Genomic DNA, 21,660 nt, shown 5'->3' on the forward strand with positions numbered 1-21,660 from the left:
AATAAAAAAGGGATGACGTTTCACATTTGCGACCAAAAAAAGAACTAGATTTTTTTTTTTTCACTGAAACTGTTTTTTTTTTTATTTAATTTTGGCAAACGAAATTTTCACAATATATACAATATAAAATAGAATACATTTTTTTCATTTTATTTGTTGTTTCTGCTGTTGTTGGTGTTTCTTTAGATGCCCAATCGCATGTTTCACCTTCTGCCTTTTTCTTCATCATTAGAGATTACATCTACAACACAAACAGAAACACATCATTTTAATCCAAACACTTTGAGCGATATATACAACATACCTTTTTTTGTTTCCATATTGTTAATAATTTGATATAATTGTTTATAATTACACTTATATTTTATTAACAACGACACGAGACACGACGCGACTAAACACTTCAATAAAAAATAACAAAATGACGCTTTTGCTCTTGTTGGCTATGTCTGTCTACTTTTTTTTTCCTTTTCTCAGTTTTCACCACGATTCTCTTAGACTTTGTGTTCATACACAAAAAGTTGCAAGTGTGTGAGTGCAACCCCGCTTTTCTCGGTCGGAGGTCGGACTGTCTTTTCTGGACTCCGTTTTCTTGCTTGAAGGGGACTGCGTTTTTTTTTGTCTAGTTAAGACCGGTGGTAATAAAAAACACACCTATTATATTGCTCATTAATTTGTTCCTCTTTCTTTGATATTTTTTTTTTCTTTGAGAGAAATATTTATGGATAAATCATGAATCGAATAAAACAAAACAAAAAATATAAAAAGTGATAGGTAAACGTGATTTAAAAAAAAACTAACTTTTATCAAAATTTCTTTCCTTTCATACTCAGGTAAACATGACTTTAGTAGGTTCACACCATTCAATGGCCGGGTTCAACGCATGCAATCTGAACTTAAGTTCTGAATTCTCAAAGCCTCTGATTGGCCAGAAGCAAATGTCACATTTGTGACATTTGACCAATCAAATCCTCAAAAAAATTCAGAACTTTCATGTAATTTGCGTTGAACACGGCCAATGTTATAGTTGTTTGTTTTTTTTTTTGTATCTACAAAAACGCCGAAAAAAAACAAAAAAAAATAAAAATGAGATGTTCCATTAAAGGATGCGATTCGCACAAACTAAAACAATATGTGTCCATTCACCGGTTAGTAGTTAGTATATTTTTAATTACATATTTTTATTCTCAAAGTATACCTACCTTAAATCGTTTTTATTCCATCAATATATTAGCCTACTTCGTAAAGGCAAAATCAGAGAAGACTGGAGACATGCCATTGAATCTCTCAATGGCCAGATGATTGATATAAACAAACTCCGTCGGTTTGTCATTTGTGATGTACACTTTGAAAAGAAATTCATCCTAAGGCTTGGGACAAGGATGGGTTTGAAAGAGGATGCAGTTCCAAGTATTTTTCCTAAAATGCAGGAACAAAAGTATGATTGATTAATCAGTTATTCAAAAGAAATTCAAAATTTATTATTGTCTTATTTCAGTTATGAACCACCAATTGATATAGTTCAAGTCGATCCAACTGATATCATCGAAGAAGAACCCATTATCGAAGAAGAACCCATTATCGAAGAAGAACCCATTATCGAAGAAGAACCCATTATCGAAGAAGAACCCATTATCGAAGAAGAACCCATTATCGAAGAAGAACCCATTATCGAAGAAGAACCCATTATCGAAAAAGAACCCATCATCGAGATCGACTCGCAACAACAACCTGCCAATGACGTTGAAGAAAGGTATCTATGTTTTATGTTATTAGGTTTATGGTCAAAAATTTTGTTTTCTTCACTTTTTGCATATTATTACCGTTTAATTGACCTTCACCAAATTGTTTTCATAGATTGTTTTTCAAAGTCTTTTCCGTCTGTCTTTCCGGCCTCCCACAAGGTAGTCTTTTGGCGTAGCTAGCCCTTTGGGGGCCCCGAATCCAAATTTGTTTGGAGGCCCCTTCCATCTCCTAGACTTGAACATAGCCTTAAGCCTTAACAACATTAACTAAAAAAATGAAAGTTTTCAAACGAATTTTTGTATAGTCTAAAACCTCGATTTTGTAGCTCAACTAGTTTTCTACAAAATTGGGAATGTAAGCGATTCATTTCGGTCTATGTTTTTTCAAAATCTGCAAAAAAAATTTGCATTTTTTCGTATTTTGAAAGTTAACTTTTGAGCTAACTTGTATTTATAAAACCTTAAAATAATCCAAATGAATAGATAGAGCTACAAAATTGGGGTTTGCACCGTAAAAGCTATAATTACTAACAAAAAAATTTAAAACAGCAGGTATTTTTTAAAAATTTTCCACTGGCAGAGCTAACCGGAAGTATATTTTTTATATTTTTTAGAAACCAACTGGAGAGTCTTTATTCTTCTTTTCTATCAGTTTTGTTGATCCTTGTTTTATTACATCATTTGAAAACGGAAACAGTTTATCTGGTCCTAAAGTGCCGAACATACTACTCAAATCACGAAGCATGAAGGCTCTAAAAATCCTTGTTGAATTTAACCCACGTTGACTTTAAAGTACGATTTCGGATTTGAAATTCTTACTTAATTACTTCTGCCAACTTATCAGAAAAGCGCTTCGCTTTCCTGCTTTTATTTTTGAAAACATGTCTTACTTCCCAAAAAAAAAAATGTTTTCTTTCTTTAAGTCATTTCGTTCATTCTGAAGGACTTTGGGAACAGAATTTATATTTTCAAACACAATAATCGTTACTTACATTTTAACATTTGTTTTGTTGATCTAGATACATAGAATAAAACTATCCCAAAGACATGTACACAAAATTGTTATCAGAAAATGTCTTAATGTGTGTCGATGCTTTGAGAATTTTAAAAATAATGTCCTCACCTTAAGATGCACTGATCCTGCAAACAGACAAAAATATATTCTTTATGCTTGGTGCCAAAACAATTTTTTAGAGAAAACACTTCATTTCCTCTCATAGACAATGGCTGATAAATACATACTTCTATTCGTGATCTGAGTGCTGTTCTCGATACTCAATTTAATTTTTCTGTACCCACTTGAACAGTATTATTAATAAAGCTAACTCAGATCTTGAGTTAGCAAAGTCGAAAGACTTTGTCCATATGCCTCCCAAATTTAATCACCTTACTGCCAAACCCTCATCGAATGTATTAAAAATGTTCAGCATCGATTTTTCCGTTTCGCTCTACTTGGTCTTTGTTTAGAAAGATTCTTTGAACTTATGTTCCTCCTTATGAGGATCGACACAAACTCTTAAATTTTTAGACCCTCATGAGTCACAAAATTGCATTTTTGGATTTTTGATTGCGTAATATAAGCCCTTTTTTCTCTTTAGTGTTGTCTGAGACAACTGCTTCATATAAAATTAAGCGGACCAGTACTCAAAAAGTTATCGATTTGCATGCATTTCTCAAACTTCAATCTCATTTTCTGAAAAACTGCGATTTGCCGCTTAAGACCATATTGCCTGACGCCAAAGAAATTGTATCATGGGTTGTCTTGATTTGATCCAAAACTTATCTCCCATTTCCCATACAAACACACCCGCCAGCTAAACTCGGTGCCTTTTTTCCTCTAATCCCATCACCGTAATGACTACGGCAACCTATGCAATTCTTGGTGCATTTCAGGTGCCCTTGCTATATCTTAGAGTTAAGTTATATTTTAAGTTTAAGTTATTTTAAGTTCTGCTTGTACTAAGGCAATAAATAAAAATTGCAAACCTTTAAATAGGTATAGCGACATAATCTTGTATTCCCCACAAAATTCGCCCCCTGCACCGGAAGATGTAACATCAAGTCCACATAAAGCTACGTTGGCTGAAAAGTAATTAAAAAAAAAATATTTCTGTGGTATAATGGTATAAATATGATAACTGACAAAATGGAAATTTTTCATTTTCAAATGCTTATAAAAATATTGTTAAATTGCTTTTTAAAATATTAAATTTAGGCAAAAAGTTTTAATGACTTTTTTTTTAATGTAGAGTTATCATGTTTATGCCAAACAACACCGATTTTTCTTATTATAAAAAAATGTTATTATATTTTACTTTCTGTATTAGCATAAAACCTACTTGGAGCCCTGAACGGAAGTTTGAGGTCGAGACAGCCAGTCTCACAACAGTAAAAAGAAAATGTTTATTCTACAAGGATTTGTATGCGAAGAAAAATAATATACTAAAGGTATCAAGACGAAAGTTAGTGAGAAAAGAGAACAGAATTAAGTTTCTGCAATCTATGCTTAATGATCTTAAAAACAACAAAACCCCAGATGATTTACCAAAATACTTAAAATTAAATTTTAATACAACTTGAAATTTAAAATTTGTCTTTAACTGCTTGTTAGTTTATGTTTTCTCAAATAATGGTTATTAATATAAGGCCCAGGAATCTCCAACTGCCTGATTATCGAATACGAAGTCGATCGTTTGAGATGGCAAATTTGATGTTTTTTTACTATTTTTGTCGCTTTCGCCTCTATCATTTTACCTTCCCATTAATTTATGACAGCTTCTTGACCGAATTGTGTTTTGACATACGAAAAATGTTGTTGCTCCTTTATCAAAGACAGTTTCAATTGTTTATTTTTGTAAACATTTATGAATAACGCAAATTAATAATAAAAACTTACTGCTATAATATTGACTAACTAATTTAAAAACTAGTCTTAACGAAAACTAGATTTATATCCCATTCTCCCCCACAGTCAGAATTTGTGAGAGTCACAATTCTTCGTTAAGTTGTTGTGAGTTGTGGTCTGCTCCATAGGAGACCAAAACTGAGAATTTTTGTGACTGCTATAAGTTGTGAATGTGGGGGAGAATAGGGGTGTTTGTTTTAAAATTGTCTAATAATCGGTATTATTCACCACGTTTTTGACATCTAAAACTTCAAATTTTTGAAGAAGTCTTCACTAGTTTTGAATTGTTTTTTTGTATTTTGTTAACTTACTCGCTTTTAAATAATTTCCCTCCGTTTATGCAAATTAGTTTGGGAAGACATGTTTTGGATCAAAACCACCGTCTCAAATTATTCGAAAACTTAACACGCTATAAAGATATACACTGAAGAGCAAAATTGGTCAAATGTTTTACATTTTTGAAAAATTTGTAAACTAATTTTTACATTTCTATGGAGTTTGTTATTAACAACTTAAGTCCAAAATCGTCGTTTTGAGATAAATGCATTTTAAAGTTAGAAAAATTCCTGCAAATCCAGTTTATTTAATACAAATATATTGGGATGCAATTTATTTTTAAATAATATTTACATAAATAAAGTAAAAAAAATTAATTTTCGAGTGTATTTATATGTTTTAGTGAGATATGTTGTTTTAGCCAAATTATTTTTCGTTCAAGAATAAGATTATTTCGAGTTGTGTTTTTAGTGACAATATTAGAATAAATTTTTTTAAGAATTTAAATTTTACGGACTTACCCGCGATTTACTTTTGTTTTTTTTTTTTAAACAAATCAATCGATTAAAATATTTTCCCGTCATTTCCAGTGATGGAATCCGAAGGAACTGAGTTGTGCTGTTTTGAAAAAAAAAAAACACTTATTTAAAAATTCAAACATTTTTGATTGGTCAAAACAGCACAAGTTGGAGTTATGCCATCATGATCACACATAATTTTAGAAAAAGGAGTTAAGTGTGGTTAGGACCATTGAATATCTTTGGAACTAGTTTACTTACAGTTATGCTGTTAAGACAAAACAAAAAAAAGATTTTTTTAAATAGTTCTGCATACTTAACTCATTTTTGAATGGACTTATTTCGTTAATACCAAACTCCATAGATTTGAATTTAAAAAAATGCTTCATAGTACAAATTATTTTTATCATATTGTTAAATTTTGGGGGTGCTGATCGATATTGAAAAATTTTGAAAAAAAAAAGTAAAAAATTGCTAGAAAGTAAATTTCGTCAACAGCACACATGCGTTTTTATTGAAGTAGTACATACACGGCTGTTCTAATATTCGTTTGAGTTTGAAAACGGAAACGAAAATTGAATCCTTACGGATTGAAAACGTTTGTTGTGATTTCCATTCGACTTTTTTGTTAGAGGATATGGAAAACGGCAAAAAATTGTCGGATTGTAGGTACGTTCGTTTTTCGAAACACCCATGAATTCGCAAAATGTGTTCGAATACGGTTTTCGGAACAGCTAAAATTTGAAAACGGGAGAAAATAGAATTCGAACGGAAATCAGAACAGCTGTGATAGACTTTATTTGCACTTTTTGCTTATTAATTATTTATTGCTCACATTTTTTTCGAAAAAATAATATTTTGTTTTATAAAGACAAGTAAAACTTAAATAAAATGTTTTACAAAAAAAAAAAAATGAAAAAAAAAATCAAGATTACGTACAAAACCTAAACATTGAACTGTTACTAGCACCTTTTTCCGCTTAAGTTAGCGACACTACATTAATGGTATAGATAAGTGGAACACATTTAGCAGATGGCTTGACCAAATATCGAAAAAAAAATATTTTTGGACCACCCTAGTGTCTATTTCTGAGAGTATCATATACTTGATTTTTGTCCTGATTGGCTTTAAAACCAATTTTTATCGCTTCTGCTTCGTTGTTTACAAAAGCGCCACGATGCAAGCACGGACGGAATTTTGAAAGATGGTGGAATGAATCCGAAATCAGAGTTCTCTATTATTCTTTGTTAAAGAACTCGCCAAAGAATGCTAAGGTTCCATTCTGCGGATATGCTTTTTTCTGACTATATTCGGCAGATGAGTAGGTGCATCCTCCCAAGCCTAATAACTCGCCTGCTGCTTTAAATAGGCAGCAATACCTACAGCTCCAGCAGCTTTAATTGGACTTGAATTTGGATATGACTTCCTTTACTTCACCCAAGTCAGGGGGACAGAAATATATGCTTTCGAAATCTCCATTAAAAAAAATTGGATTCAAATTCATAAATGAAGAAGAAAAAAATCTTTATTTCCATAAAAGAAGACAACAATTCATAAACATTTTCCTGAATTTGTTGACTCATTTATTTCTTTAAAAACTAAAAATAATATAAATCCACACCCAAAACAACGTGTGAACTCCTTAAAACCTAATCATTAAAACTAAGCACCGGATTCGGTGCCTTCTCCAACTGATCTGACAATCTCTTCTGCTCCGATGTCAACCGAAAGATTTCCTCTTGCTCTTCATTCGTAAGTACTCTTCTCTTCTGTTTCGCCTGCACTGTGCGCTTGTAAGCCTCCAATATTTCATGATCAACAACATCCAACTTCCTTTTGATTTCCAAACGTTTTATTTCACATTTGGCAGCTTCTTGTAATCTCCTCAATTCAGTCGAATTATATTCAGCAATCGATGACAATTCAGCTGTTACTCGTTTGATTTCTGAGTAAACTTCATCTTCATCTGGTTTAACAAATTCTTCTGTTTCTAAAAGACCTTGTTCAATGAGTTCCTGTTTAACACGTTTCTCCAAATCAATTCCATTTTTTAAAAGAGACAATGAACAAAGAGTCGAATTGGTTGAATTTGTATTATCTGAGCTACTATTACTGTCGATATTCGACATGACATCGCCAATAAGATTCTCTTCGAGAAAAGCCGATACCAAACGCTGGGTAAGAGGTCCAGTGACTCCTTCACCCATTAATTGTTCCCCTTTTCTCAACAAAGACATAACTTCATTGTTGGAATTGTTTTTCGATCTAGACTTTGAATTTACATTCGGATTTGAATTGTTTTCTTCTTCTTTGAGATCTTCCAGAGCCCAAGTTGTGGAATAATGAGCTCCCAACTCGGGAATTGGTGGAACCAATGGACCCGAATATTGCTCAAGCAAATCATCCAACAATCTAAGATCTTCATTCGTGATTGGCATACAATATGGCTCAACAGATAACCAAAATTTATTGGGTATATCATTTTTAAGCATAGTAACCTTATTCTGATCTTTGTGCAAATGTGAAGTGGGCAACGCATCCATACTGTCGTCAGTGTTCTGAGATTGAGCCGGACTATGGGCAGAACTTTGTTTTTGTTTGGTCAACTTGAAATGGGGTATCTTTGGTTTTCGACTTTCTTCGGCGCGCTTTCGCTTGCCCGGCGAATGCGGCGGTTTATCAACTTGGGCTTTTTGACGTCGATCGAAACGTTTTTCATCTCTGTCAATGGCATCACATTCTGCCTTGAGTACTCGATAACGAAGAGCGACATTTGTTAGAAGTGATTCTAATTCCCGTTGGACACTGTCCAAATCTTCAGCGGGTAATTGGTCATCTTTGCTGCGTTCTAAAGCAGCTGTGTATTTGGGAAGCAAACGACTATTGTCTTTGATTTTAATGTGAGGAATGTTTATTGTTCCTTCGGTTTCGGGGGATTCGGGAGCAATGACATTGTTGGGTATCACTTTGCCTGACATTTTCGATGACGATGGAGAGGGTTGGCTGAAGTTGCTAGTGCGACTTTTTGCCGATGTTATTGTTCGTTTGTTGAACATTGTTTTTTTTTGTTTTGTTTGGTTTATCTTGAGAAGATAAAAGATTTTATTGAATTCTTTTGTTTATTGTTTAATTTTGTTTTTATTTAATTAGTGGCAAAGAATATTAATTGATTTTTTTACATAGATAAAATATGCGGAAACACAGAAAAGAAAAAAAAAAGAAAATCGATCATGGGAATTTTTTTTTCTTTTGATGAACAAAAAAATAAAAAAAAATGTGTCAAATTCTTTTGGCGTTCAGGTGAGTAGCGTTTTTATGTTTGTTTGGTGGGGATGTGTTCATAGAGTGAAGGTTTAAAATTTTCTTTTTAATTTGTTTTAAGGCCGTTACTACATTGGTTACTTTTTGCAAAAGTACTTGAGTACAAATATTTTGTTTTTCTCAACTGTGCAATTGGTTTGTGATTGTGATTGGTTTAAAAAATAATGCATAAAACTTAATATTAGGTCTATAAAACAATTTTTTGTTCACAATCCAACAGCGCTAGCAGAAAAAAAAATATTTTTACTTTTACAAAAATTGCATAAGGTCCATTTTCTTCGATTCGGCAAGCTATAGTTTGCATACGTTTAGTTTAAAGGCTTGACCACACCGGAGGGTATGCGGTAGAGGTACGGGTAGCGGTAACGATATTTGTATGAAAAAAATTCCACATCTGAACGTTGATATGTCAGTTTGGAATTTTTTTCATACAAGTACCGTTACCTCTACCCGTACCGCTACCGCATACCCTCCGGTGTGGCCAAGCCTTAAGGCTTACTTACGCAAATTATCCATTTTGGAAAAAAAGTAGGTTTGCTTACCCAACTAACATTTCAGCTTCGGTTAAGGTATTACAAAAGCTACATTTCAGCTTCTTTTAAACTTTAGTAAGGTTGTTGGGCATGGAAAAAGGAGAACGTTATACAAATTTGACCCTCTATAAGGATCTCAAACGAAGCTTTAAGGCTTGGCCACACCGGAGGGTATGCGGTATAGCGGTAACGATATTTGTACTAAAAAAATTCCACACCTGAACGTTGATGTGTCAGTTTGGAATTTTTTTCATACAAGTACCCTCACCGCTACCCGTACCGCTACCGCATACCCTCCAGTGTGGCCAAGCCTTTAAGGCTTGGCCACACCGGAGGGTACGCGGTAGCGGTACGGGTAGCGGCAACGATATTTGTATTAAAAAAATTCCACACCCGAACGTTGATGTGTCAGTTTGGAATTTTTTCCATACAAATACCCGTACCGTTACCAGTACCTCTACCGCGTACCCTCCGGTGTGGCCAAGCCTTTACCGAAGCTTTGAGATTTGACAGATAGCTTCGGAAGAGCTTGTATAGCTCTTTAATACATGTTATATCGAAATTAAAAAAAACTACAAAAACAAAAAAGAATTCTTTTTTAACTGGTTTTAAATCATGAATTTTATCTTGATCTCATATTATATATAACATTCCATTAGTTTTTAGTAGGTATATCTATTAATAATAATTTTAAGAGTATATAATTTTTTTACCACACCCAGGAATCGAACTTCGTATCTGCTTGGTGGTAGTCCACCACTCTACCCACTCGGCCATCCTAGTATATTCATTAATGAAATCAAAAACTTAATCAGTTCAAATAGCAAAAAAAATGTCCGAGCTAAATTATTCAATGTCAAAACCAAAAAGTGTCCGAGCTAGATTATTTAATATCAAAACCAAAAATCAAATACAAAACTTGGTAATTTCTGTAAAGCTTCTATAAATTCATTAAACAGGCTAATAAGAAAAACAAGCTTTCTTCGTTTAAGTTTCTTTAATAGTATTTAAACAACTTATTAGAAGTTGTTAAACAAGTCTGAACTTCTATAAGCAGTTAAATTCTGAAGCAAGCTTAATATAAGCTGTATACAAAGCGAGATTTCAATTTATAGAAGCTGTTGTGCTAGTTGGGTAAGGCTATCTGGAAGTGTTTAGAAGAAGCCTTGCAAATATAAGTTCAAAAGAAGCCTTCTATCAGCCCTATTCTGCTATTCGATTCACGTGAATCGAAGGATTTCCTTTCTTTACCATGTCAAATTGGCTCTCAAAAACTTCTAACTTTCGATAGAAAAGTGTTTTTTGTCTGTTTTAGAAATTCTAAAGAAAAAAAAATTGTCTAAATTTTATTTTAAGCACTTTTTAAACGCTTCTTATTTTAGAATTTCACGTGAATCGAATAGCAGAATAAGGCTGTATTTTCAAGTGACAGAAGACTTTCATAAGGCCTGTTTCATGAGGTTCTTGTAAGTATGCAATGTTTCCATCTCTCAAGTATGCAATGTTTTCACCAATAAGTATGCAAAGCTTTTATCCTGCAGATATGCAATGTTTGTAACGCTTTAGAAAAAAAACATTAGGGGTATTCACGATCCGATGCAACTGGTCTAGTATTATTGCAAAAGTGCAAAGGTGTAAAATCTTACAATACTACAACAACAAAATATATGAGGGGTATTCACGATCCGATGCAACTGGTCTAGTATCATTGCAAAAGTGCAAAAGTGTAAAATCTTACAACACTACAACAACAAAATATATGGATTGAAATTTTACAATGGTCTTGCACTTTTGCTATACCCTAACCCTATTGCAAAATAAAAATACAATAGAGTAAAATTATTTTTGACAGATGGCAGCTCACTGTCGCGTCGCCCATGATAAACAGTTTGCCTTTTTTATTCTGGTTGTCGCTACTCATGTCCCGTAATTTAGTTTCTTTTGATGTAAAATAATTAGTGAAAATTAATTAACCCGAACAAAACAAAGAATTAAATTATAAAAAATGGAAAAAAGAAGAAGCAACGGTGGAGGAAAAAAAACATCATTCATGCTTCAATATTTACTATAGATAAGAAGAGGGGCGTTCACGATCTATTGTAAAAAAATAAAATTTTACATTTTTACTAGGCCTGTTGCATCAGATCGTGAATACCCCTATGATAAAGTTAAGCAACTGTGATACAGGTTAAAATTCTTATTTTTGTTTTTTACCTATCAACAAAGTTTACACTTTTTACTCCAGAAGTTGCCAGCTTAAATTGCATTGTCTAAATCTAGACACCGAAAATTTTTTCTTCACTCTTTGAACACATCCTAATTTCATCGCATTACATCGCATTTGTCAAAATTTCAAAAAACAAAAAAAAAGTAACAGAAAAAAAAAATCTATCTGCCAAAAAAATTCATGACAGCTGGTTAGCCAGCCACTTTCGAAGTTCGATAAAAAAATTTCAGTTCAATTTGTTGTTGCGTTCCAATTTGTTTAATGTAGCGGAGAATTAATTTTATTGTACTTTATTATATTTTTTGTCTTTAAATTTTCAATAAGAAGAATAAAGTCTTCTCTCTTAAATTAATGTAATAGAAAACAAAAAAAAAAAAAAAAAAAATAACATCACACGTAAAAATTCAAGAACGCAAATTATAAATCGCAGAAAAAGAAAAGAAGTGCGTTTTCTGGAGTGAAATTTTGTGAAATCCAAAAAGAAAAAAAAAAGAATCAAAAATCAATTTTTCCTACTTACGTTTGTTTGTTTGATAAAAAATAATAAAACAAATATATAAAAGTTTATAAAAGTGAAATTTATTGAAGGAAAAAAAAGAAATCACAAGATATTCAAGCTACAAAAATAAGTTCAATAAAATATTTACCCATTGCAATGGATGACGAGGAAGAAGAAATCACAGACCCAAAATTGCAAGTTTTTCATAATACAGTTAGGGAACATATCGTAAGTATCTAAAAAATCTATCTACCTATAATAAACTCATAGTTTTGTTATTATTTAAATTATTAATTTATTTGTTTATTTTTTGTGTGTGTATTTTTTATAGCACACGCTTACAAGATTGACCTTAAATTGCCTCTTTTTTTTATTTTGTTGAGATTATAATGTTAAGATAAGGGAGCTTTGATAAGATTTGTTTTTATTTTATTTTTTTTAATTTTCAAACAGAAACAATGGTTTGACGTCTTTTTGATAAATAAATTTAAGTAACCTTTTTGCTCATAAAATAGAAAATTGTGTAGGGTAAAGGCACTAGTATCCGGACAGTTAAGGTACTTTTGAACTTTGACGTCGAATAGTTTTATTGCTATTCAAGCTATAGCAAATATTTTGGTAGTTTCTTAAAGTTTGGCATTTTTGTAATAATGTTACATTCACATAACTTTTAAATAAAACATTATAATATTTAAAAATAAAAATTATAAAAAAAGTTCGATTTGCACTAGTGTCCGGAGGTCCGGACGCAAAATTTAGTTTCCGGACAAATTTATTTTAGTATCCGGACACGATAATTTTGTATGAAATTATGGTTCTTTTTTCGTTTTTATGAACTAAAACATCTTTTTTTTTGAAACAAATATGAACATAACTCTAATACACAAAAAAATTTTTAAAAAAAATTATAAGTTGAAAAAAAAAAAAAACAATTTGGTAGGTACTTTTAAAGGTTAAAATTGTTTTTAATAAAAGTTATCACTAAGCTATTAACAACAAGGACACACTAACAGCTTATATTTGTTAAAAGAAAAGAGAATTGAAGCACGGAACGAATATTTCCAGAACTCATAATTACTGAAGGTGACAACAAAATTTAGGGGTCCTCATTCCTCAATAACATCACATTGTCAACACCATATCCATATTTTTCATTATTGCTTCATTTAAAAGTAGTGAAAAATTCAGTTTGGAAGTGCTTGCCCTACATTTTTTGCATCCTAATCATGAACTGTTATTTCCCAATCAGATTAGGGGGATTTAAAGACACTAACGTGAGTCAACAGCATGATGTGGGTTGTGTTCGGTGGCAATGCGTACAAAATAACTAGATTTTGGAACAAAATTCACTTAACTTTAGTGTTAAATGTGACTTTTGTCCATCACAGGATGTTCCACTTTGTCATCAAGCATAAGGGCTAACTTAACTTCTGGTATATTTAACTTTATTTCTGGTACATTTAACTGATTTCTAATATACTTAACTATATTATGATTAAATAAACCAGAAGTAAAGTTATCCCTGGAGTTATGTTTTCTCCGTGTATAATTTTGCTAGTCTTTGGGTAGAGACAAAAGCTGGTTTCATCGCCATTTAATATCATACTCGAATCATAAATGGAATTATATTCCTGGCCAGTAATTTTCAAATAATTTTAGAGCTATTCAAACCATTTTATAATGCACTCTTGTTTAAAAACTGCTGTTCCTTGCCTACTAATGTTTTCAGCTTCTCTCAAAGTTAGAATTGGATTTATATAAATCCGTATCCTCTATGGTCTTTGATGTGTTTTCTGAATTCATTCATTAAAAGATAGCAAGTTTATAGATACAAAAACACTTTAAATTACATTAGAAACAAGGGTGTCCGGCAACTGAATCTAGTTTTTCAGTATCCGGACACACTTATTTTAACTTAGGTAACCCTGTCCGAACACTGAAACATTTAGAGAGAAATGCAATTCTCTTGCATTAAAACCCAAAATATGAACCAAACTACAATTTAAGAGCCTAAAAATGCAATTTTTCCATTTCCCTCATATTTTCAGTATCCGGACACTGTGTCCGGGAACTAAAAAATGTCTTAAATTTTAGTTTTAGTATCCGGACACTAAAAAATATTATTAAAAAAAAACTTTTTGACTATTTTTTTGATTAATTATCAAAATGTATCATATTTACTCAAAACTAACAGTTTCATTTTGTTACAAAATTAATAAACAGGCCTCAATTTTCTTAGTTTTTGCAAATGCTATCACTATTATTTTCTTACAAAATATCATATTCACGACCTCACACCTGTGGTCCGTTCTTTTATTGAATATAGTTAACTATTGTTGTTATGTCAAAAAAATCGTTGTATTTGTTTTTGTTAGATTTTGTTAGAAAATTTCAACTTTGATTTAGGAACGACTAATGTTACATTGTGTTGATCTGTCAAAAGAAAATTTTTTGAGAGTAATTTTATGAATGAATAAACAAGAAAGAATTAATTTGGTACTGAAAATTGAATTCTAAGCAAATTGAAACAAAGATATGCATTCAATAATTTCAAATATGGAAACAAACAAGAAATTCTCTTCTCACATCATCCCCTCTCTTCCTCATTTAGTTGTGTTTGACAGATTAACATTGAAACTCAAGTCCAGGAGCTGAGTTGGAAAAAGTAACAAAATGTAACTATTTGACACTTCAACATTGGATTTAGGAACGATGTTGTGACGTCACGATGTTACACTTTCTAACTTTTTTCTCATTTAGGAACGAAGAAAGTTAACTATTGTTAACAATAGTTAACATCGTCGAATAAAAGAACGCACCACTGATGTCGCACACTCAATTGAAGTATATCTCTTAATTTATTCAGGTTATCTGCTTGAAACTTTGCATTTATATGTGAAATACATCAGAGAAAGTATATTTGCGCTTTTATTCGAATTTATTAGGATGATTTACCTATTAATAGCAAAAAAGTCACAAAGTATCCGAATACTAACACTGTCCGGATACTGGTGCCTTAACCCTAGTTGGGGAAATAGCGAAAAAGGTCCATCCATTGCATAGCGGGCATTCAGCCCAAAATCAAAGACCATTTGGTACTAGAATATTGGATGTATCTACTGAAATACAAGTAAATGCTGAGGATTGTCCTGTGTTCTTTGAATGTCCATCTGGATTTGTTTCAAAGCCAAATGTTCTCATGTCTTATTTAAATTATAGAAATGTGGTCCTAGAAATTTTTGGTATTTCTAATCTTAGATCAATCTCTTAATTGAGTGAGTTAAGTAGGTGCTTATAATTGGAGGTCACGAACGCTCTCTGACAAAATAAGTGCTAGGATGGATGTTGAGTGGTGTTTTAGCTTGTTTCATATGCAGGATTTTAAAAGCATTTAAAACGTATTATGTGAATTATCTTATGTGAAACACTTTTCCCTAGATTAGACAGTGCTGATTTAATTTGCTTGAATCTCAAAATTTTTGGTGTTATGTATTGTTTTTTTGGGGTTTTTAGATTACACAGCTATACTATAAGTGCTTTTGTGGATGAGTTTTCAGTTTTTTTAGAAAGTCAACGTTCAAAGAATATGGTTCTCTTAAGAGATTTTAATATAGATCTCCTTTCTGTTACATCAGAAAATGATTTATATTTATGTCTGCTTTCGGTTTTAAATCTTTAGTCGTGAAACCTACACGTATTACACCTGAACATAGCTCATGTTTAGACCATATCTTTATACCTACGGCTTCATAGATGTAATACTACTACTTATAAAACTATGGTCCATGATCTAAAAATAACAGATCACTGTCTTACTACCATTCAATTGAGCACTATTGTCAATAAATCTAAAACTAGCAGTTTTGTTAATCATAATAAATCGATTTTATTGCTCTAAAAAATGATTTGATTTCGAGTTTTGGGATGATGCATATAAAGCTGATGATCCGTCTACTAATTTAAGGCTTAAAAACTATTATGACACTTTGTGCAATGAATTAAAATTTGAAATCCCTTTTTGTAGGGATGAGTACTATAAAAAAAAGACTTGCTGATAGTTATGGTAATTCCAGAAAATAATAAGAAATCGTAAATGAAATTCTTAATGTTAATAAATCTAGTGCTGACATTGTTATCTGTACTAATGATTCACAAATATGTGAACCAATCGAAATTGCAAACTTATTTAACCAATCTTTTTTAAATATATCAAATTTTGTAAGTCAATCTTCAACCGTTAATTCCTGTCTTCATTGTATCAGTAACATTGTAGATGACAATTTTCATTCAGACAGCTTCTGTTTTGAATTATTCACGTCGGTTGAAATTCACAACATAATCATGAGAATGAAAAATTTGAATTCTACTTCAATGGATTCAATCTCTAGTCAAACTTTAAAAAATATTTCTTTTTACATTTCTGATGTTCTGAGTTATATTTTTAACTTTAGTGTTCAGAGAGGTATTTTTCCTGATGCACTAAAGCTTGCCCTTGTAATACCACTTCATAAAAAAGGTGAATCTTCATGTTTGAATAATTACCGTCCCATTTCACTTCTTTCAATCTTCTCAAAAATATTTGAGAAAGGTATAAAGTCAAGAATGGTTTCTTTTCTGAATAGAACTAGCTTTTTTAGTGAGTTGCAGTTTGGTTTCCGCTGTGGACGATCTACAGAAGATGCTGTTTTGAAGTTCTGCAGTGAAATCTACTCGAGCTTGAATGAATCTGTAATTCCTGCAGCTTTATTTATAGATATAACCAAGGCCTTCGATATGGTTGATCATCAGCTTTTACTTAGTAAATTATACAAATCAGGTTTTAGGGGTTTCATGTATGACTGGCTGGCATCCTACTTGGTTAACCGTAAGCAGGTAGTTAAAATTAAAGATAGTATCAGTTCAACCAAGTTAATTAACATGGGCGTTCCACAAGGATCAGTGCTGGGTCCACTTCTTTTTATTGTGTTTATCAATTCCTTATTTCTTCAAAATTTCAGTGGTAAATTAACAGCTTTTGCTGACGATACAGCGTTATCTTATTCTGATCTCAGCTATCTTAATTTATGTTCTATTATAAATAATGATTTGGAAGTTTTAAGGAATTGGTTTCACTTGCTTTACTTGAACAACGCTGTTAGACAATTTTACCATCTTAGTCTATACTGTCAGTTACCTATTTTAAAGTCAGTATACAATGGTTTAATTCAATCTAAACTTCAGTATGGGTTATCTTACTGGGGAGGTACGCATTCGAATAAATTAGATCCTCTTTTTATCAAACAAACATGCCATCAGGATTATGTTTAAAGTGCATCGTCTTACACCTAGCTTTGAACTTTTCAAGAAACTTAAAATCCTTCCACTGAGACATTTATATGTTTACAAGGTGTTAAAAATGTATTTTGACAAATCAGGATATAATGTAGATAGACTTTATTCTAACCATAATCTAAGAGTTAACACCAGGAATTTAGTTACTGTGCCTAGGGTTAAGAAAACTCATTTTGCTTACTTTTATTTAGCTAACGCCCCTCGTCTTTTTAACAATTTGCCTGATGATCTAAGATGCGAAAGAGTTAGAACTTCCTTTCTAAATAAAACAAAAGCTTGGCTATTTTTACTCGATCATATCCATATGGCTCACATTTTTAATCCTTAAATTCATTTTTGTACTGTTTTGATGTTTTCACAATGAAGATCTTTTATAATTACTTCTTTTTTTGTTTCTCAATTAGTTACTTTGAAGTTATTTCATTTTACAATACATTTCTATTTAATTGTAGCTCCCCATTAATGTATTTTAGTTTGTATTTTAAAATGTTTGTATTGAGCATTTGCTACTTGTCCTTCAGACAACAAAATTCTTGTATCTATTTCTTGTTAAATCTTATTGTTTTTTTCAATATATTTTTTGTAAACCGGCTAGATCAAATTGTAATACATTTTAACATGAAATAAAGAATAATAATAATAATAAATTACATAGGTAACTTTTGTTTAACTTTTTCAGTCACACTTTTTGAGTGAAATATAAAATTTAAAATTTTTTGTTTATTATTATATTTGTGGTTATTTTAAAGAAAGTGGTTGTTAAAACCTGTAGTTACACTTATAATTTGACTTGAAAATCAAACAAATCATGTAAGAAGGTCTTTCCCTTTTGGCAAAACAATTTGTAACATTTTCCCTATCCAATAGTGCAAACTGCTTCTCTTTTAGTACTGCATGTTAAAAAAAATACAAGTAAGCATGAATTTACAAAGGTGATAAGCATACTAAAAAGAATCCGCGAGATGGAATGAAAAAAAAGGTATACCTATATACAAAATTTTGAAAAAATGGTTTGATAACTAACCACCAAGGCTGAAAGAGTTAAGGAGTACTAAACAACTTTCTTATGTTTAAAAAAAAAATTTCGTTTTGTTTACAATGTTTTTAAATATATGTCTCTACCTCTATACACTAGTTAGAGAGATAACTTCTTCTTCCAACTTTAGTTTTCTCGATGTCAAGGGTATCATAACTCTCAAACGTTTCTGCTTCATACTAGTGACCCTCCTGTAGGGTTCGCCGGGTTGATCTCAGAAATCGGCAACAAGACTCCCGTTTTTCTATTGTTCCATTACTCAGGCCAACTCAGGAAACAATTCTTGCTGTACCGGTTTCCCTACATGCAACTTCAAGAGTTTCGACTACAAATTCATCTGTTCAAACGGTTTTTAGCAAAAAGTCACTGCGCATAACCTAACCTAACCTAAACCCCGCAAACTTTTCGAACCGCTCAAATCGAAAAAAGTGTACGAAATCAAAACTATGTTCATTTCTTGTTCATGCACGATTATGCCCATTTCGACACTTAAACGAAATTTTAAAAAGCAGAACGGCCACATATAAATTGAATCGAAAGATATTCTTCATAAAAAAAAATCATCGATTTAGATTCACAGTATATGGAGCAATTGCCTCATGATTTTTTGTCGGCCAATACATTTTTAAAGAACATTTTTGCACTTTAATTGTCACTGTGGGCAATTATACAAAAAAAAAAAAAAAATAATAATAATTTTCTCCCACAATTACACCTATAGAAAATTCCTTTCAACTCAGATAGCTCTTTTTTTGAGAGTGTTTGTAGGCTTCGTCGGATCTTTGTACTTCTAATTTGATCAAATATATATAAGTCGAAGTCAGTTGCTATTTAAAGTGGAGGATGTCAGTAATGCCATACATAAAAGGGTCGACTTTTCTTTCAACGCTCATCTCTATGTGGTTAGAAACCTAAAGTTCTTACTCCCGATTTCTGGCATGTAGCTGGAATCAGGGATACTTTTGTTTTATTTTTGTTTTCCTTTCTAAATCAAAGTCCAAATGCATTAACGTAAGGTACGTAGAATGGTGGTCGCAAACAACCTAGATCGGTGACCAAATTAGAGCGTGGGTGCATTGACAGTTTTGATAACATAACTTTTATTGCATGCCAGCGATTGAAAGTGTAAAACATTTACCAGGCAAACGATTCAAGCTATGAGCTTTGTTTAATGAGCCTGTTGCAAACAGTTCGGAATAAAAAAGGTGTACAATTTTTAGGTGTAAATGAGAATGAGAATTGTTTTTCATAAAACAATTAAACCATTATATTCCTTTCTTTTCTACTTTTTTTGCACTAAGCAAAGGTATTCTTTGGTACTTTTCTAGGGTAGCTAGGGAATAACGTCTCGTTTCTGATTGTTTAATGAAAACGACCTACATCAAAATAAGAATTCCTTTCCATCAAATATAGGTACGATCTACTCGAAATCTATTCGAAAAAATGTTTAAGCAACTCCAAATCTAATTTTTTAAAAATGTTATTAAAAATACAAATCCACTAGCCGTTTTTTGGAGTGCTTAACAGTTTACTCTTGCTTTTCATATTCTTACAAAAACTAAAATATTAAACGTCAACTAAATCACTTTTTTCCTGCATATACGAGAAAATAGGTTTATTGCAAATTTAACCTTCTAATATCCATTTAGAGTTGATCAACAGCATACTCCTGGCCTATTTGTTAATTGTTTTCAATATCTTTAATAGTTCTAATTCAATTTTAATAACCGGAAGTAATTGATTTGGTTATTTTCTGTTTCTACTCTAAAAGAAAATAAATTTAAACATGAAGTAAAATGTTGCAAGACTTACTTGCAAGTTTGCCAAAAATTATTTAACATCTACGCACCGCAGACACCTACCACTAAAAAAAAGAAAATAAAACAAAATTTGGCAGACAATTGCATTTCATCGATTTGACTTTTGACCAGGATTTCATTTGCATTTAAAAACAAATTGCAGAGCGAGTACAGAGTACAAAGTGCAGAGAATTCCTTTGGATTCGTTTCAATTTACTTGGCGCTTGTTTAAGTTTTTTTGTTGTTCTTTTTTATTTACTGAAAAACAAAAAACTATTTGACGGTCATTTTTAAATATGGCACACGTACATATGTGTTCTTGATCGAGTCTAATTAACTTGAACTACTTGAAATTAATTAAAAACGAAAAGAAAAACAAATAATTTTTCTTTTATTCAAAAATAATTTTCAATAAAATTAAAAATATTTCGGGCGTACCTAGTATCGAAATGGAAAACAATAAAATGATTTATATCTATGAACATGTCTGTATACGGTCTGACCTGTTTTTTGTTTGAATAATTTAAATTTTTTTTTTATAAAAGACCCCTATTCACTGGGGAGCTATAATGATTTATTTGAATGCGAAAGTGTTTTTCGCAGGTGCACACATGGAATAATAATCACAAATGTTACCTTTAGCAAATAATACTATCTGCTTACGAAAAAAAGCAAACCGATAACATTATCAAAAATTGAAAAGAATTTGCTTAATCGGTTACCGTTTTACGTTCTTTTTCTTTACCAAAAAAATGGCAGTTAAGGTCACTGAAACAGCTTCAATATTTATGGTGTCATTAAAACTTATCGATGATTTACTTATGCGGTTAGCTTTATAACCAACATTCATTGGATGAATGGTGGTGATTGCTAAATATGTTTTCAAAAGGTTAGATCAAAATATATAAAACAAAATATTCATGGGGAGAATTCGTCTTTAACAAACATGTTCATATATGTAACATGTAATCTGCATTCCTTATCACAGTATAATTGATACTGTACTAACAGAACTCATATTTTTTCGTGACATAAAAGCTGGGTCGATCTTAACTTGGTTTGAAGTACTGATAACCTATTTCACTTCGACAACTTGTGTACTTGTGACCATTTTGCAAACATTCGTTCTTTGTTGTATCAAAAACTTAACGGGCAACGGACTCAATTTTTCTGAAAAGAGAGCTCCAATTCTTTCAAAGAAACATTTTGGGAACATGTACCGGACACACCTCACGGAAGTTAGAATTAGGCCAACCTGACCAGTATCATGGCCATTCGGTTTAGAAACTTTTTATAAATACCAACTTTGACCCCAACCTGCTAATGAAAAGGATAACCACCCAAGCAGGACGTCCTAACAATTCGAATGCCACGGAAATCTTGGAAATAATTTTGGAAATTAACAACGAGTAAAAGTTTTCTTTCTTCCTAAACTAACCCAGAACAAAAGATCTAACAAAAGAAAAAACA

At 31.7% G+C, this 21,660-nt stretch overlaps 3 protein-coding genes across 6 annotated transcripts in view; 2 read left to right on the top strand and 1 right to left on the bottom strand.

Annotated features, from left to right (window-relative positions):
- LOC129919457 (protein Lilipod) overlaps positions 1 to 21,660 on the top strand; it is a 147,200-nt gene that overhangs the window by 79,005 nt on the left and 46,535 nt on the right. For 2 of the 3 annotated variants that reach the window (XM_056000333.1, XM_056000330.1), the window contains exon 1: positions 12,096 to 12,252. In XM_056000333.1, the coding sequence (XP_055856308.1) occupies positions 12,181 to 12,252 (72 nt within the window). In that variant the 5' untranslated portion in view covers positions 12,096 to 12,180. Of the gene's footprint in view, positions 1 to 12,095; positions 12,253 to 21,660 lie in introns of those variants that run through there. The other variant, XM_056000332.1, reaches the window with a different exon arrangement.
- Positions 1,007 to 4,328, top strand: LOC129919463 (translation initiation factor IF-2-like). 2 transcript variants are annotated; one of them, XM_056000343.1, is made up of 5 exons: positions 1,007 to 1,148; positions 1,235 to 1,438; positions 1,499 to 1,753; positions 3,742 to 3,834; positions 4,073 to 4,328. In XM_056000343.1, the coding sequence occupies exons 1-5, from the start codon at positions 1,087 to 1,089 to the stop codon at positions 4,323 to 4,325; spliced, it is 867 nt and encodes a 288-aa protein (XP_055856318.1). In that variant the 5' UTR covers positions 1,007 to 1,086; the 3' UTR covers positions 4,326 to 4,328. The 2 variants fall into 2 exon arrangements, with proteins under 2 accessions (XP_055856318.1, XP_055856319.1); XM_056000344.1 differs by having other exon boundaries at positions 1,066 to 1,155.
- LOC129919459 (transcriptional adapter 3-B) lies at positions 7,032 to 8,684 on the bottom strand. The gene has a single exon (XM_056000335.1). It carries the CDS (start codon positions 8,498 to 8,500, stop codon positions 7,094 to 7,096), a length of 1,407 nt encoding a protein of 468 aa, XP_055856310.1. The 5' UTR covers positions 8,501 to 8,684; the 3' UTR covers positions 7,032 to 7,093.

This window comes from Episyrphus balteatus, chromosome 4, assembly GCF_945859705.1.
Source record: "Episyrphus balteatus chromosome 4, idEpiBalt1.1, whole genome shotgun sequence".
NCBI classification, from domain to species: Eukaryota; Metazoa; Arthropoda; class Insecta; order Diptera; family Syrphidae; genus Episyrphus; species Episyrphus balteatus.